The sequence below is a fragment of the Dendrobates tinctorius genome, unplaced genomic scaffold, assembly GCF_039654945.1.
Source record: "Dendrobates tinctorius isolate UK_male_01 unplaced genomic scaffold, ASM3965494v1 ptg000145l, whole genome shotgun sequence".
Classification (NCBI taxonomy): Eukaryota; Metazoa; Chordata; class Amphibia; order Anura; family Dendrobatidae; genus Dendrobates; species Dendrobates tinctorius.
In genome coordinates, this window is record NW_027361812.1 from 10747811 (window position 1) to 10765456 (window position 17646).

The 17646-nt window shown below is 48.3% G+C and overlaps 1 protein-coding gene across 2 annotated transcripts in view; it reads left to right on the forward strand.

Annotated features, from left to right (window-relative positions):
- The window catches only part of CSAD (cysteine sulfinic acid decarboxylase), a 126883-nt gene that overhangs the window by 100857 nt on the left and 8380 nt on the right, over positions 1–17646 (forward strand). For both annotated transcript variants that reach the window (XM_073546174.1, XM_073546175.1), the window contains 3 exons: positions 3253–3452; positions 4013–4064; positions 14169–14258. In XM_073546174.1, coding sequence (XP_073402275.1) covers positions 3253–3452; positions 4013–4064; positions 14169–14258 — 342 coding nt within the window. The remainder of the gene's footprint in view (positions 1–3252; positions 3453–4012; positions 4065–14168; positions 14259–17646) is intronic.

Genomic DNA, 17646 nt, shown 5'->3' on the forward strand with positions numbered 1-17646 from the left:
GTGCTCGGCACCCTTGCAGCTCCACCTGCTCTGCACCCTTGCGGCTCCGCCTGCTCCGCACCCTTGCGGCTCCGCCTGCTCTGCACTCCAGCGGCTCAGTTCCTAACCTGTTCCAACATACTCCACTCTTCCTGCCTATACTGGTACCTGCACCTGCTGTGTGAACAGGCCCCTACCTGTTCCTTCTCATACCACGCCAGCCTGCCCTGTGTCTCATCCATGCCAGCCTGCCCTGTGTCTCAAGCCATGCCCGCCTGTCCTGTGTCTCAAGCCGTGCCCGCCTATCCTGTGTCTCAAGCCGTGCCCGCCTGCCTTGTGCCTCAGCCTTGCCTGATGTGTCTACTTGCCTGCCTGTCACTCGCACCTGATCAAGTGTCCTATCCCCGAGTGGGATCAGCAGTCACAGCCAGACACCACCCTGGAGTAGCACCTTGCAGCTGCCTGCCGCACAACCTGACCTCAACATTGGAGGCTCCAGAGAAGACCAAGGCAGCTGTCTTAGTCACGCCTGTTGTGAATTCTCTTTCTGGGCTCCCTCTGGTGGTTACTGAAAGTAGTGGAGCTGGTCAGATTGACAGAGGTGTTGCGAGTTCTCTTTCTGGTCTCCCTCTGGTGGTTACTGGAGGTAGTGGAGCTGGTCAGATTGACAGAGGCTTGCCACCTGATAATGATGATAATGATTGGAGATCTTGGGTTTCTGACTGGTGTATTTAAGACAGCTGACTTCCTTCAATCCCTGCTGGTGATTTTCTTCCTGTGCCTTCTGAGGTCTGATGTCTGATGTCTCCTGCTTTGTTCTTGCATGGTTCAGCTAAGTGGTTCATTTGCTAATCTTTTTGCATTTAATCTGGTTTTGTCTATCTCTGCTTTGTGCCGGTCAACTTGCTCCTGCTGGGGCTGTGCTGGATCACCGCCTATATGTTACTGCTTGTGTCAGTTTGTTCTGTCCCCTGTTATATTGGTCTCTTTTTGCTTTGCTTTCAGTATACACCAGAGTGCTGATATAGTGGGGGCGAAGTCGTGTGACTTCAGTGTTTTTTGTGCATCAGACGTGTTGGATTTTTCAGGGTTTTTGCATGATTGCACACAGTGTCTTTCCTTTCCTGTCCTGTCTAGTCAGTTTGGGCCCCATCATTTGCTCAGTCTATTTTTCTGCCTGCGTTTGTGTTATATATGTTTGGGGGCTGTCTATTCCTTTGGGGTCTGCTCCGGGGCAGTTTAGATTTCACCTTTCTTGCTTTAGGCTGAGTTAGTTCTCCGGCTGTGCCAACGCGTCTAGGGCATCGTACTGTAGGTACGCTCCACAGCTACTGCTAGTTGTGTGGATAGGATCAGGGGTCTGCAATCCACTTAGCTACCAACCTCTCTGGTTTTCTGGTGGCTTAGCCTGGTCCTGCCATCCTCCTCGGTGACCCATTCATAACACACGCCCCTTCCAGGGTAGTCTGGTCTGTGGCACATTGGGGCCACAACCCCCCGGCTTGCGCCAATCAGCCAAGGCGCGAGCGTGACAGTGCTTATCTGATGTTTGATTATATTCTGGAATCAGTTTGTTGACTTTGAATGTAGATAGGGAAAGGCTGTGAGGGTCTACTGAAGTACACTGGGTAATTCTAAAAATAGCTTACCTGCCCCGGGTGTAAAAAGACCCTGAGACAGAGAGACGGGTCACATCTCATCACAAAGAGTTACTAGACGGACATTCTGCTAAACACCCAACGGACAAGAAACTCTTCAGGATCCCAGCTGAGGGTATGTCAGACCCGGCTGAAAGAACACAGGACTGCTCTCGGTTATCTCTCTACGCTTGTCGTGACCTTCTCTCTGTGTGTTATCACAGGTGGAATAGCGACCCTGGGAACTCTGACATAACATTCACTAGCATCCCGGTGAGACCTTGTAATGTGCACCATCTTGGGGAAATTGCTGGAATTGTTCTGTTTGCTAGTGGGTGTTGTGGTTCAATAAAGCTTGGCTACACTGTTTTACCCTAACCCTGTGTTGTCTGTGTAGTGTTCTGCCCACAAGGAGATAGAGCGGGCGTTCAGTGGCATGAGCCCTGGTCCATGCAGTCTTGCTAAAGACAGCCAGGCCAGCGGACGAGAGCACCCACTCCCACTAACCCCGTTTCTCCACACTTTCGTACTGCGTTACAGACTAATATTGACCCGGCTTGTTTGACAATTTTGCTACCACCTGCTGGTAGACTCGCTGCTGCACTGCAGGTCTGCTCTTGTCATGTGCAGTCCTCCCTCCACTCTATTGCCATCTAGTGGAGCTTGCATCTACCTGCATAACAGCAGCGTGATAAGCAAAACATACAGCACAATCCGTGTGGTTGAGGGGATCCTCCCACTCCGGAAAATTAATATAAAACTAACATATACAGGTTCAACTTCCTTGTTAGAACATCTAGCACTGGGGTTCCACTCTCCAGGCCTACCGAACCCCGAATGCCTCTGGAGGCCAACTATTTAAAACCCCAGTCCACATCTTGGGATGGAGATAAGGTGGACATAGTGTGCTGGGGCAAACTTCTGGGTTTCAAATCACTGAAGCCAATAGCCTCAGTGAAACGTATCTGCCCACTAGCACCTTGCTACTGACTATTACAGCTCTGTCCAACGTGGAATCGTAGTACAGTCAAGTGAATAATGTTACACTTTGAACAGATTAAATAACTGAGGCTCTAACATCATACTTCACTTTGTAGTCACACATCTCACTAGTTGACCTGGATGATTAAAAAAAACACAGCATGGGGTTACTAGTATATTTAATTTGATTAATTATCATTTCAAGCATTACTTAGTGTGACTCTTGCCACAACTTGTCTTGCAAAAAAAAAACCAATCCTTCATGTGGATGGAAAAATAAAAGTTATAGAAGGGGAGGAAAAAATAAAATAACAGAAAAAAAAGCAAAAAAGGCCGGGTATGAAGAGGTTAATGAAATCATGCTGCCTGGCTGTGATTCATAATGCCTGTGGTGTGGTTTGGGCAGCGTTAATTGCCTGACTGGTTCCCATTTAGGTTGCTAGCAATTTCTTAGTGAAGAAAAGATCAGATTTGTGGGAATCCAACATGCCCATGCTTGTTTTCTCTGACGGACAGTGAAGCTGCCCCAATCAAATTTGATTGCTTTTAGATGCCCAAAAATATATATAATAGCCATTTTTAGACAGGGCACGCTGCCGCCTGTGTTACGACATAGTGCATGCCACATTGTGTAATTGTCTGCCTTTCTTTACAGCAAATATTAGAACAATGTCATGCGGCTAAAGCCACCTACCTGTTCCAAATAGACAAATTTTACGACCTAAAATATGACACTGGCGATAAATCAATCCAATGCGGTCGCAGAGTGGACTGCCTGAAACTCTGGCTAATGTGGAAGGCGCTTGGATCCAAGGGGCTGGAGGGAAGAGTGGATAGAGTGCTGGACCAGACAAGGTATAACGTCCTACCACACATATAGAAGTCTGACACACCGGCCAATTTAGGCCGTATCGCACTACTCTGTAATTTGTATTGGCCATATTGGAGGACAGTTGATAAGCCCTGGGTAAAAATGAAATGGCATAATGGCTTTCAGCATACACCTTGGTTCCCCTAGAAAGTAAGGCCATGTCAAGTTAATTGGGTGCAGAACATTTCTCTTTATTCCCTTCAAAATGGACCCATCAGAAAATGAATATTTGATGGAGATGTGAACACAGCATTGTTTTTAACAAATGTCTCCAAGCTAAAGACTTCCACAGAATAAGACTGGATCATACGTTGCAGGTGCTTGCTTTTTTTCCACATTCACAGTAGAATATCAGCAAAATGGAGCATTTTTGGTACAGTAGTGGCAAAAAAACCAAAAACACACTGCAATGTGTGAACACAACCTGATTTTTTTTAAATCTTTTAATGGCTGATTTTCACAGTTTTTCAGAGTAAATAGCTCTTTTACAAATTGAAGATACCCACCTTTAACCCTGACTAGAACATTATATCCTGGTCTTTAGGTATTTGGCTGAGAAAATGAAGAAAAGAGAAGGTTTCCGCTTGGTTATGGAGGTAGGATTGGTGAATGTTGTACATCTCTCATCGCTTCTTGCAATTTTGCTTGATAAATCAGAGCCAGTGAAACGCCACTCTTGATGAATCAGAGTCTAAAAGCTTTTGCTTCTTTACGCTTATCAAAAATGGAGTTAAAAATGTTTATTTTCAACGTATGTAACCATCAAGCATTATACAGTCATATGTTAAAGTTTGGGCACCCCTATTAATGTTAACCTTTTTTCTTTATAACAATTTTTGTTTTTGCAACAGCTATTTCAGTTTCATATATCTAATAACGGATGGACTCAGTTATATTTCTGGATTCAAATGAGGTTTATTGTACTAACAGAAAATGTGCAATCAGCATTTTAACAAAATTTGACCAGTGCAAAAGTATGGGCACCTCAACATAAGAGTGACATTAATATTTCGTAGATCCTCCTTTTGCAAAAATAACAGCCTCTAGTCGCTTCCTGTAGCTATTAATGAGTTCCTGGATCCTGGATGAAGGTATTTGTGACCATTCCTGTTTACAAAACAATTCCAGTTCAGTTAAGTTTGATGGTCGCCGAGCATGGACAGCCCGCTTCAAATCATCCCACAGATGTTCAATGATATTCAGGTCTGGGGACTGGGATGGCCATTCCAGAACATTGTATTTGTTTCTCTGCATGAATGCCTGAGTAGATTTGGAGCGGTGTTTTGGATCATTGTCTTGCTGAAATATCCATCCCCTGCGTAACTTCAACTTCGTCACTGATTCTTGCACATTATTGTCAAGAATCTGCTGATACTGAGTTGAACCCATGCGACCCTCAACTTTAACAAGATTCCCGGTGCCGGCATTGGCCACACAGCCTCAAAGCATGATGGAACCTCCACCAAATTTTACTTTGGGTAGCAAGTGTTTTTCTTGGAATGCTGTGTTTTTTAGGTTCCATGCATAACGCCTTTTTGTATGACCAAACAACTCAATCTTTGTTTCATCAGTCCACAGGACCTTCTTCCAAAATGTAACTGGCTTGTCCAAATGCGCTTTTGCATACCTCAGGCGACTCTGTTTGTGGCGTGCTTGCAGAAACGGCTTCTTTCGCATCACTCTCCTATACTGCTTCTCCTTGTGCAAAGTGCGCTGTATTGTTGACCGATGCACAGTGACACCATCTGCAGCAAGATGATGCTGCAGGTCTTTGGAGGTGGTCTGTGGATTGTCCTTGACTGTTCTCACCATTCTTCTTCTCTGCCTTTCTGATATTTTTCTTGGCCTGCCACTTCTGGGCTTAACAAGAACTGTACCTGTGTTCTTCCATTTCCTTACTATGTTCCTCACAGTGGAAACTGACAGGTTAAATCTCTGAGACAACTTTTTTGTATCCTTCCCCTGAAAAGCTATGTTGAATAATCTTTGTTTTCAGATAATTTGAGAGTTGTTTTGAGGAGCCCATGATGCCACTCTTCATAGGAGAATCAAATAGGAGAACTACTTGCAAGTGGCCACATTAACTACCTTTTCTCATGATTTGATACACCTGGCTATGAAGTTCAAAGCTCAATGAGGTTACAAAACAAATTTAGTGCTTCAGGAAGTCAGTAAAAAATAGTTAGGAGTGTTCAAATCAAGAAAATTGATAAGGGTGCCCATATTTTTGCACTGGTCAAATTTTGTTTAAATGCAGATTGCACATTTTCTGTTAGTACAATAAACCTCATTTGAATCCAGAAATATAACTGAGTCCATCAGTTATTAGATATATGAAACTGAAATAGCTGTTGCAAAAACCAAAATTGTTATAAAGAAAAAAGGTTAACATTAATAGGGGTGCCCAAACTTTAACATATGACTGTATATACTGAGTTGCGGATTCCGTGTGTTTTTGATGCATTTTCATCACAGAAATGCACTAAAAATGCATTTGCGTTTTTTTTACCTGAATATTTTCCGTATCTAATGCAGATCTACGGGGAAAATGCGCACAGAAATCTCAGCATATCCCCAGGAGAAATCGACATGTTACAGATTTAAAACACGCACCGCAGGTCGGTTTACGATGAGTAAAATAAAAGCAAAATTGACATGAGATTTCTATAAATCCCACCCACTTTGCTAGAACTGTTAGGCCATATTCACACCTTCAGTATTTGGTCAGTATTTTACCTCAGTATTTGTAAGCGAAAATCAGGAATGGAACAATCAGAGGAAAAGTATATTAGAAACACGTCACCACTTCTGTATTTTTCACCCACTCCTGGTTCTTATTTATAAATTCTGGAGGTAAAAAAGACATTGCGTTCTTGATGCAGCAAAAATATGCAGCATAAAAAATACACCAAAAGCTCATTATGGGAACGTAGCTTAAAGGGGTTGTCCACTAGTTGGACAACTCCTTCTTGATCAAAATGTTTGGCCCCAATAAACAGATAAAGCTTATGCTCACTCCCCATGCCGGCGCCGTTCCTGTGGTCCTGCACTCGCGATCCCGGTGTTCTGACACATGACACCATCGCCGAATCAGTGCTGGCGTCATTGTCCCCACCTTTCGGACAAAATGAACATGAAGGGGAAGTCCGGGTTGCAGCTGTTCTTTGACTTCCTCTTCATGCCCAATTCGACAGGAGGTGGGGATAATGATGCCGGCGCTGATAGGGTGCCAGAGTCACAACACCCCGCAAGAGCCCCGGGACTGCGAGTGCCGACACTGCAGGAACAGCGCCAGGAGTTGAGTATAGGCTATATCATTTTGTAGGGGCCAAGCAAGGTGTAAGAAGTTGTCAAAGTAGTGGGCAAATACTTTAAGGCTGTGTACCGACAATGAGTTTTTGGTGAGTTTCTGATGTAGCATATTTTCACTGAGTCAAAAACACAGAGTACTATAGTCCAAGTGTGGTAGGGGGCCGGATTGGGGGGTGGACCACTGCTTACCCTCTCCAGATGACACAGACACCAGGCCATGCAAGGACGAGGCGGAGACAGATTTCAATAGTAACAGTTCCGGATTTATTCGTCGTCCTCCTGACGACCACAACCACGCACAGCAGCCTCTTTACAGTTCTCTGTCTCCTGGCCCGGGTACCTGCACCTTTGCTCCAGTCGAAGTAACGTCCCTCACGGATCTTTCGCTGGGGCTGTCCTAGACCAATCTACCGCCAGCATTTCACCTGCCCGAGGTCGTCGTCCAATCGGTACCCCCGGGGCCTCGTCTGTCCTGCGGTCCGTCGGGTCAGGGCCTCCACCTGTCTCTTTGCTGTCCGTCCCTTGGTCGAGCTCTTCTCTCTTCACCATCTTCTACTGAGCTCCTCCCAGGACTAGCCTGCCTGAAACCCTAACCAGTCCTATTTATCCCCTCTCTCACCGGGAATTCCCCTCCTGGTTCCTATCTCCCCGACCCCATGACTAAGCGTTTCTCAAGCCATAAGCTGATGTTAAGTCCTAAGCCCCCCTGCCATCTTGAGGTCATTTCTAGGTACTGCACCCTCCTATCCACCTTTCCCAGCTGTCATCCTTCTATCTTGTCAATCTCTGTCTCTAGTGCACAAACCGTCCCCTCCTACTGCCAGTCACGTCTGTCCGTCAAGTCACCTTCCCCACACTCCTCCCTCCCTTTGTCCATTGTCGTCCCGACAATCGTACTCCCTACCTACGTCGTTATGAAGCTTGTCCACAGTCTGTTGTCGGACCTGTCATTGGGCCAAACCCGCTGCCCACGGGGGCCTAACTAAACCGGGAGCACCATGCTCCGAGCAGCCTACTGCTACTCGCCAGCGCGCACGCCACGTGACAACTTCGTTCAGGTTGGCGACGTCCACCCGGACTACTCTACGGCGTGTACCTCCCACTACTCTCCTCTACTACTTCCTTCAACTAACGCCATGACCGAGTCCTTTCACCTACCAGGTCATCGTTGGCGCCCGCCCTTCCTTTTGGGGTGTCTGTGGTGTTGGGGACCTGACTGACGGACCACTGTCTGGTGCGATATCTCTCGTTTCTTCGTACTTCACTTAAAAAGAGTCATGGTCGGCGACTTCGTCACATCTACCTCATACTTGGAACTTGTCCCCCCCTTTTTTTTTTTGTTATACACAATACTCACTAAATCAACTCTTAACATACTATTACTTTTACTTTAATAACCATAGGAGTTACTGAACCGGAGTAACCCCTTTTTCTCTTTCTCTTCTTTTTTTTTTTTAAACATGTTAACATTGTTTCCAACACAATATTTTCCGCACAGCATCTTTAAAAACAAATACTCCCCCTCCCTTTAACACTAGTACTCCCTTCCCCGCATCCCCGCTATATCAGGAGAAAAAGATCAGTCTAAAAACATTCTTTGTAACCTGGACGGAAAACTGTCCTCATGGCCTGCACAACGGTGCAGCGAAGTCCCGACAGTCCGGGCCATCTCCTGACAGCCCGTAGCAAGGGGCCCCACAGCCGTGGAGCTCCCGGGACGCAGGGAGTGTCTCTAGGAGTCCTTTCTATGGGGGTTCGTTGCCTTCGGATACAGCAATTACGGCTACCGCGTAGTAGCCGCGGGGGCAGTACTCTTTGTAGTACGAAACCAAGTCCCCCTCTCGCAACGCCCGGCCGTGACGGATGGAGGTCACGTTGATGTACACCTTCTGGCCGGTTGCGAGGTCCCGAATGAACCCGTATCCCTTCTCCAGGTTGGTGTACACGAGCCGCCCCATAGATCGTGAAGCCGCCATGCCAGCCTCCCCTCTCTCATGGAGCAGGTTCCAGACCTCCTGCTCCCTGGCCTTCTTCTTCCGTATGACCTCCGCGACCCAGATGGAGCGTCCGATGTAGGCCCCAGAGTCCGGTGGGCGGGACCCAGCCGGGGTTGAGAGCGGGGCAGAGGCGGCCGTAGATGTCGGTGGCCCAGCAGCCGCTGGGGTCGGGCGGCGGGCAGGGGCAGCCGTGGTTCCCGGTAGGTAGGCCGCAGAGCCTGACAAGCAGGCCGCAGAAAACTCCGGGGGTGACGCAGATACGGCCGCGGGGCAGGTCATAACCAGAGTTGCAGACGGGGCCGGAGTGGCAGCCGGCTTCAGGGAATGGACCCCTGCTGGCAGATGGAACGCAGCAGCGTCAGCCACGGATTGGTTCCGCCCCGGCGACACCGGACATGGTGCCACCGGGCGGAGTGGCTCGGGAACGGGAGCAGGGGCATCGCTAAGCCCGGCGGAGGCCGCAGAGCCCTCCGCAGCCGGGTTTGCAGGAGCGCAGGAGACCGCGCGGTGCGGCCGGGTGGTGGGGGCTGCTTGCAGAGCCTGGGGAACTCTCACCTTCCCCGGCACCGCGCCCTTTAACAGGCCGCCCCGCGACTCCTCCCGCAGTCTCCGATCTTTACCCCGCCATCCGGCAGGGCTAGCCTCCAGGCTCGTGGGTCCCGCGGGGAGGCTCCCAGGTGACATCTCCGGTGGCTGCTCCCGCAGGGCCCGCAGTCGCTCCTCTTCTCCGCCCGATGTCTTGAGGACTGTCCGTGATTCCAGAAAGCAGGTCTCCCAGCAAGACTCGACCTCCCGACGCCACTGCCACTCCAGGCTTCCGAGGCCACGGCAACTGCAGCGTCGCATCCCATCTGGTGGGCAACAGTCGAATGGCGCCAAGCAGCCGCAGCCGGTCTTCTCTCCCGGGCCACTCCCGCTCCTGGGTGGGGCGATGGCCGACTTCTCCACCCATCTGCCCGGGTCCAGTATGGGGGGGCGGCGGTCTCCGGACACACACCGCTCCCCTCAGAGGTACGTTGGAGATGGCCCCAGTCCATCCAGAACAACTGCAAACGCCCGAGCCTCTCCCCGGCGTTGGAGTACCACAGCCATATTGGACAGCTTCTGGTGCCGCCCCGGATCCTCTGATGGCAGCGATGATCCAGAACAAAGTCTCCAATTTATAATCCCCTGGTGAACAGTCTTGTAACCCACAGGTATTTGTAATCCACAGGGGAGCAGTCCAAGTCCTTTTGGGTTCTTCAGGCGCAGGCCTGCCGCGGAAGATGTCGTATTAGCGGTGGCGATCCTGCCGACTACACCATATGTGGTAGGGGGCCGGATTGGGGGGTGGGCCACTGCTTACCCTGTCCAGATGACACAGACACTAGATGATGCAAGGACGAGGCGGAGACAGATTTCAATAGTAACAGTTCCGGATTTATTCGTCGTCCTCCTGACGACCACAACCATGCACCGCAGCCTCTTTACAGTTCTCTGTCTCCAGGCCCGGGTACCTGCACCTTTGCTCTAGTCGAAGTAACGTCCCTCGCGGATCTTTCGCTGGGGCTGTCCTAGACCAATCTACCGCCAGCGCATCACCTGCCCGAGGTCGTCATCCAATCGGTACCCCGGGGCCTCGTCTGTCCTGCGGTCCGTGGGGTCAGGGCCACCCCCCTGACTGTCTCTTTGCTGTCCGTCCCCTGGTCGAGCTCTTCTTTCTTCACTGTCTTCTACCGAGCTCCTCCCGGGACAAGCCTGCCTGGAACCCTAACCAGTCCTATTTATCCCCTCTCTCACCGGGAATTCCCCTCCTGGGTTCCTATCTCCCCGCCCCCCATGACTAAGGCCTCTTTCACACTTCCGTTTTTTACAATCAGTCACAATCCGCCAGGTTTTGAAAAAAAACGGATCCTCAATTTTTTTTTGAGGATCCGTTTTTTTCCCATTGACTTGCATTAATGGCGGATTGTGACGGATTGCTGTCCGTTGCATCCGTTTTTTGTGAGGATCCGCCAAAAGTTGCTGTCCGTCACCATCCTCAAAAATTTCAAAACGGAGCTTGTAAAGTTTTTTTCTCTGGCGGATCCTGCAAACACTGATTTAACCCGAATTTCTTTCTGGGTGCCGAATTTGCCCGAATTTCGTTCTGGGTCTCTCTCTCTCTCTCTCTCTCTCTCTCTCTCTCTCTCCTCCCAGCCAGCGATTCCTTTAAATTTCTTCTTTTTCAGGATCCGTCTGAAAACGGATCCTATGCCATCCGTTCACATCAGTTTAGAACGGATCCGCTTGTCCGCCTTTTTGGCGGATTATAACTGATGCAAAAAACTGAAGTGTGAAAGAGGCCTAAGCGTTTCTCAAGCCATAAGCTGATGTTAAATCCTAAGCTACTCCCCCCTGCCATCTTGTGGACATTTCTAAGTACTGCACCCTCCTATCCACCTTTCCCAGCTGTCACCTTTCTATCCTGTCAATCTCCGTCTCTAGTGCACAAACCATACCCTCCTACTGCCAGTCACGTCTGTCCGTCAAGTCACCTTCCCCACACAAGCAAAGTGGAAAGGATTTATAGAAATCTCATGCCCACTGTGCTTTTCTTTTACTCAACATAAATTGACCTGCAGTGCATTTTTAAAATCTGCAACATGATGTTTTCTCTAGCGGGTATATGGAGTTTTCGGTGCAGATTTTTTCCATACAATTGCATTAATATGTGCAGAAAATCTGCAAGATCAAAATCACCCAAAAAGCTCATCATGGGAACGTAGCCTTAGGTATATTAAATTAAAGGAGTGAAGAGAACGGTACTTCAGGCGGATGGATAAAAATGGTATATTTTTCAAGCAATAAAATAAAATAAGATGCCCTTATTCATAGAAAAATTAAGTAAATGAAGTTACTTGCGTTTTGTCATTGCATTTTTTTAGTCTCTTTTGGTATATCATTCTTTAAACAAAGTTGCTTTGTTATTCATACTTCCTTTACTGATATAGTCATGTGTGGATTACTTGCGATTTTGGTTAGTTTCCGCTGCAGAAACACACTATGCGTTTTTTTACCTGAAGAGTTTCTGCAACTAATGCAAGTCTGTGGGGAAAATCTGCACATAAAACTCAGGGTACCCGCAAGAGAAATTAACACATTGCGGATTTGAAACCTGCACTGCAGGTCAATTTTTGATGAGTAAGGGTACGTTCTCACGGTCAGTAAACACTGCGGGTTGGACGCTGCATACCTCTGCAACGTCCAACCCGCAGCGGCTAGATGTTACAGCATAGTGGATGGATTTCTAGAAATCCCATGTCCACTATGTGTTTACCAACACCTGCAGCTCACCCATGGAGACGGACATGCAACGCTTCTTTCCAGACCGCAGCATGTCAATTTATCTTGTGGAGATGCGAGTCTCCACATGATAAATATCACCGTCAATGTATAGGACGTGTTAAATCCGCACGGTTCAGTGAACACATGCGGAATCATCTGTGTTCAATAGTCAGCAGCGCTTTGGACGGAGCTTTCATGTGCCGCTTTCAAAGCGCTGCCGATTACTGACCGTGGGGACATAGCCTTAAAAAGCACCGGTATGAGATCTCTATAAATCCCATCCAGTTTGCTGGAACTGTAAGGTTATATTCACACTAGGTGGTTCTTCAGCCTTTTTTTATGCAAAATTTCAGCTGTGCATGCTTTTTTTGCACAATGGAGCCTTTTTCACTCATTGAAATGAATGGGTGGTGAAAAACATGTATCAGGTTTTGCTGCGATTTTTGTGCCAAAACCTGATTCTGTAGAATAGGACTTTTTATTTCCAACACTAAACTATATCAGCATGCACAAGACACAAATCTAGCATGCCAAAAACTGCAGCAAGAAAAACCAAGGAAAACAAACTTTTTTCTGCAGCTTCTTTCCTGCCAAGTGATCAGGTTTTGCTGCAGAAAAAAAATGCCTAGTGTGAACAAAGCCTTAGATGCTGCATTTTTAAGCAGCGAAAATACACAGTCAAAACTCACTAAAAACGCATCATAGGCACAAAGCCTTTGGCTATGTTCACATGTTGCTTTTTTGGAGGGTTTTTTTGCTGCATCTATTTAATGCATATTTTAATCTGTGTTTTACAGTACCAGCAAAGACTATGAGATTTCAGAAATCTCATTCTCACAGCTCTTGGTTTTATTTTCCTGACTGATTTGGAAAACTGATGCATCTTTGAAAACTGCAGCATGTCACTTCTTTCAGCATTTTTTCTGCATATTTGCAGCATTTTATCACCCATAGGAAACAACGGGTAAGTGCAAAAACGCAGCAAAAAATGCATGTAGCAGCTTTTGGTGCAAAAACCTAAGGAAGATAAAGCATGCTTTTTTTGAGCCACTAAACTTTGTCAGCAAACACAAGAGACAATAACAACGCAGCAAATGCGCCGCAAAAAAACGCAGCAAAACCTGCTTGGTGTAAGCAGATTCTTTACTGCCAAAAAAGCAGGTTTTGAATGCAGAAAAAAAGCGCAGCAAAAACACAACATGTGAACATAGCCTTAAAGTAGTAAAATACATATAGTACTTTTCTTTGGAGACGCTGCAGAATGGCACTGTGTGAGCCTTTGTAAATTCAGTATATTTTTTGGAGAATTAAAGGGAATATGTCACCCCTTTTTTCGAATATAAGCTGCCGGCACCGCCATCAGTGGCTTATCTACAGTAATGCTGTAGATAAGACCCCGATGTAACCTGAAAGAGAAGAAAAAAGAGTTAGATTAGACTCACCCCGACGTCCGTTTCGGTCCGATTGGTGTCGCGGTCCGGTTCGGCACCTCCCATCTTCATACGATGCCGTCCTCTTCTTTCCTTCCTGTCATGGCTCCGGCGTAGGCGCACTGCTCTGCCCTGTTGAGGGCAGAGCAGAGTCCTGCAGTGCGCAGGTGCCGGGAGAGGTCCGGCACCTGTGCACTGCAGTATTCTGCTGTGCCCTCAACAGGGCAGGACACCGGAGCCACGACAGGAAGGAAAAAAGAGGACGGCATCATATGAAGATGGGAGGCACCAGACCGGACTGCGGCACTCATTGGACCAGAACGGACGCCGGGGTGAGTCTAATCCAACTCTTTTTTCTTCTCTTTCAAGTTACATCGGGGGCTTATCTACAGCATTGCAGAATGCTGTAGATAAGCCCCTGATGGCGGTGCCGGCAGCTTATATTCGAAAACAGGGGTGACAAATTCCCTTTAAAGTGGACTCCAAAAATACTTTTAGTAATTGGCGAATGTACTAAGAAAAAAAAAATTAGTGCAAAAAAATTGTTGTCATAAATGTTTTTCAAAGCTGTATCCACTGAGAATGAGTTGATTGCATCTGCCATTGAGTTCTTCAATTATTGAGTCTATTACCACAAGTCTTTATTTTTCTACAGCCAGAGTTTGTGAATTTATGTTTTTGGTATGTGCCACCAAGCCTACGAAACCAAGAAAGCTCCCTGGATTTCTGGACTAGACTTGGAAAGGTATTTTAGCACCTGATAGTCATTCATTTGTAATCTATAGTATTTAAAGGGAATTTATCAGTAGGATCAACCCTCCTAAACCGTCTATATGGGTAGGAAGGCAATAGGAAGCTGAATAAAATGATACCTTAATATCTGTGATCTGATGTCTTATTCCAGAGAATCTATGTTTTTCTTATATGGAAATGAGCTGTTTCAGACTATGGGCCAGACACTGATCTGTATGAGGATCAGCTGACAGAGCTTAGTTTAAAAAAGGGAGTTGCCAGTGTGAGACATGTAACTAACATAGAACCGTAGAACTGAGCTTTGTGTCATAACAAATGTATCGCCTGCCAGGGCAGTGGGGATACTCAGTACCGGGCCGCTTCTTAAAGGGTCAGTGTCACAGCAGCGTTGACCCGGTCCATGGCCCTGGGCATCAAATAAAATGGGAATAGTGAAAAAGGAAAAATCAAGTGTTTGCAGTAAAGTGTTTGTGACGCTACCTGTGGTACTCGGCAATAAAGATATTAGCCGACGCTGCAGATTCAGTCCACTGGGACAGTTGTTGATGCAGCAGAGTTGGCTCAGCTCTCCACAGGCAGAGCTATGCCCCAGGGCAGTTTAGATGTTAGAGGAGATGTTGGTAGAAATTGTGGCACAGGGCAGGTGATGCAGGAAAGATTCAGAAGACACAGCAGGGTGCTGTTTCCTTTACATTTTACTGAGCTGTGCAGGTACAGTCCGGAGCTCAGGTTACACATGGTTCTGGAGTCGGTCAACTTGTAAGCAATTTGGGGATCTCCTTATTCAGGTGGGTTGTGAGGCCTCCTTTCTAGCGCTATTCTCTGAGGTATTTGCTGCTGTAAACTCTATTCAAGTTCCTCTCTCTGTCTGCTACTTAGGTAGAACTCCACTCGCATGACAGGCAGTTAGAGCCTGCTTCAGGGGTCGCTTCTGTCTGGCGTCTCCGGCTCACACATGCTGCTGTGTTGAGTATCAGTTGGGGACAGAGGATCTGCAGTCTGCTGCCCTCTGGATTCTGCTGCCGGAGCTTTAGTACCCACACAGCTTCGGGCTCTGGGGCCCGATCTCTGGTGCTCAAGCCTGGGGGTGAGCTCAGCTATAACTCCTGTCCCCCAGCTCCTCTCCACACGTCCTCTCTCAACCTCGTTCAGGCTCTAACTAACTCCACTAACTTCCTCCTCCTGACCAGAGAGAGCAGCTCCCTGAAGTCGAGTTTAGAGCTCCCTCTGCTGGCCTGGAGCAGGAACTGTATTGTATGCTGGAACTACCTGGTAAGGAGATTCCTTCTTTGCTTCCAGGCATGACATCATTCCCCCCTGGAGGGAGGCAAGGCCATTGTGGCAACCGAACTCCTGGGGTGCCACACAAACACTTTAGCAGCTGCAGCTCTCACAGCTCTGCTGTATTGTATTGGCTGCCTGTGAAATGGAAGCTGAAGCTGAGAGGAACCTGCAGATGTGTCAGTTATAATCACACACAGCTCTGCAGTCAAATTAGGAATGCAGATGTGGCGCCCCCAGGAGTATGGTCGCCACAATGGCATTACCTTCCTCCTAGGGAGTGTGATGTCATCCTTGGAAGCAATAAAGGATCTCTCTGGCAGTTAATCACAACGCACAACACAGTTCCCACTCCAGGCCTGCAGAGGGAGCTCTGAACCCAAAAACTGGGGGAAGAGCTGATCTCTGGCATCAGGAAGGGGAAATTTAGTTAGTTCGTGTGAGGAGGGCAACGTGTGTGGACGCGAGGAGAAGAGCTGGGGGATTGAGCAGAGAGTTCAGGCTCATTCCCAGCTATAGCGCATGATCTGGAGCCCGGTATTCAAGGATGTACGGACACTGATGGTCCTGCAACAGAAACCGGAGCAATAGGAAGCTGTAAATGCTCTATTCCCACATAAGACTCGGAGGCACAACAGCGACGTGTGAGACAGAAGAGGAAGGCTACAGCTGTCTGCCAGACGAGGGAGTTCTAAAAAGAATAAGTAAGTGAAACTTCAGTGTAACACAGTACTGCAAGTACCTAAAAATAAGCGCTAGGAAGGAGACTACACAACCCATCTGCCTAGAGAGATTCCTAAGTTGCTTCCAGGCTAGCCTGCTCCTGTGCAATCTGTAATCTGGACCCTGGACTGCATTTGCCAAGCAAAGTAAAGGTAAAGAAACTGCACCCTGTTGTGTCCTTGCCTTCTTCCTGCAACCTCTCCAGCACTACTACATCTCTGTGCCAAACACTACACCCTCTTCCTCAACACCTTCCCTCTTCATCTACTCTGCCCTGGGACTACAGCCCTGCCTGTGGAGGTCTACAACATCATTGCTGCACCACACCATCTGTCCCAGAGGATCTGTCTGCAGCGTTGGCTTAACACCTTCATTGCCGAACACCACAGATGGCATCACGATTCACGAATCATTCACTCATAAACTTCCATTCCATCACTCTTAACCTCTTTTACATGGGCACCCAGGGCCACGGACCGGGCCACCGCTGCTGTGATATTCCCCTCTGAGAGACCGGTCCGGTACCGAGTACCCCACAGCCCTGGGAGGGCGACCCATTTTGGCGTCATGAACAGGATTTACGGAGCCCGGTGTCCCCGGGTCCTGTGTGCCAGAGACTGTGTTTTGTGCCATAGACTATTTGTGCAATTGCCGCCATTACCCCGCTGCTTGGCGAGCGCGGGAAGCCAAAAGGGTGGGCCGTCGTGGGCGGAGCCAGCCGAAAAGCGCGAAAAAGTGAAGTGCCGCGCGGGAAGAGGCCAGCGCGCGAGAAGTGAGAAGCGGAGGCCTGCAGTCCCGGCGTCCCCCGATCGTCCAGCCGGTGGAGCGGTAACCGGTAAGCCAGCGCAATCCAGGGCCTGGCAAATGTTAACTGGGGGAAAGAGAATGTCTGAAGCAAGAGCAGATGCAGCGGCGGACGCCACTGCAAACCCCACAGTGCCGCCAGCTGCAGGGCCCAGCACAGCTGCAGCTCCCATAGCGCCGCTGCATCCAGCAGCCAGCGCTGCCTCCACAGCGTCACAAGAATCAGCACCCATCGCAGCGGTCCCCATAATGCCGCTGTCCATGCCCTATATACCGGGAGCAGCCTGGCTACCGCAGTATTCAGGGGAGTCACATACCCTGAGTGAATTTAAAGAGAGACTGTGCAGTTTGTTTGAGGTGTATCCTCTGTCTGAAAACCAGAAAGTGAACATCCTTATTGGGCAGCTAACTGGTGCAGTACAAAGGGGAGTAAAAGCCTGGCAGGACACTGATAAAGAGACTGTTAAAAAGATTCTGGCTAAGCTAAGAAGCACCTTTGACACCCGCACTGCAGCTGAAATAAAAATGAGATTCTTTGGGTGTAAGGAAAGAGTGCAGGACAGTATACGGGA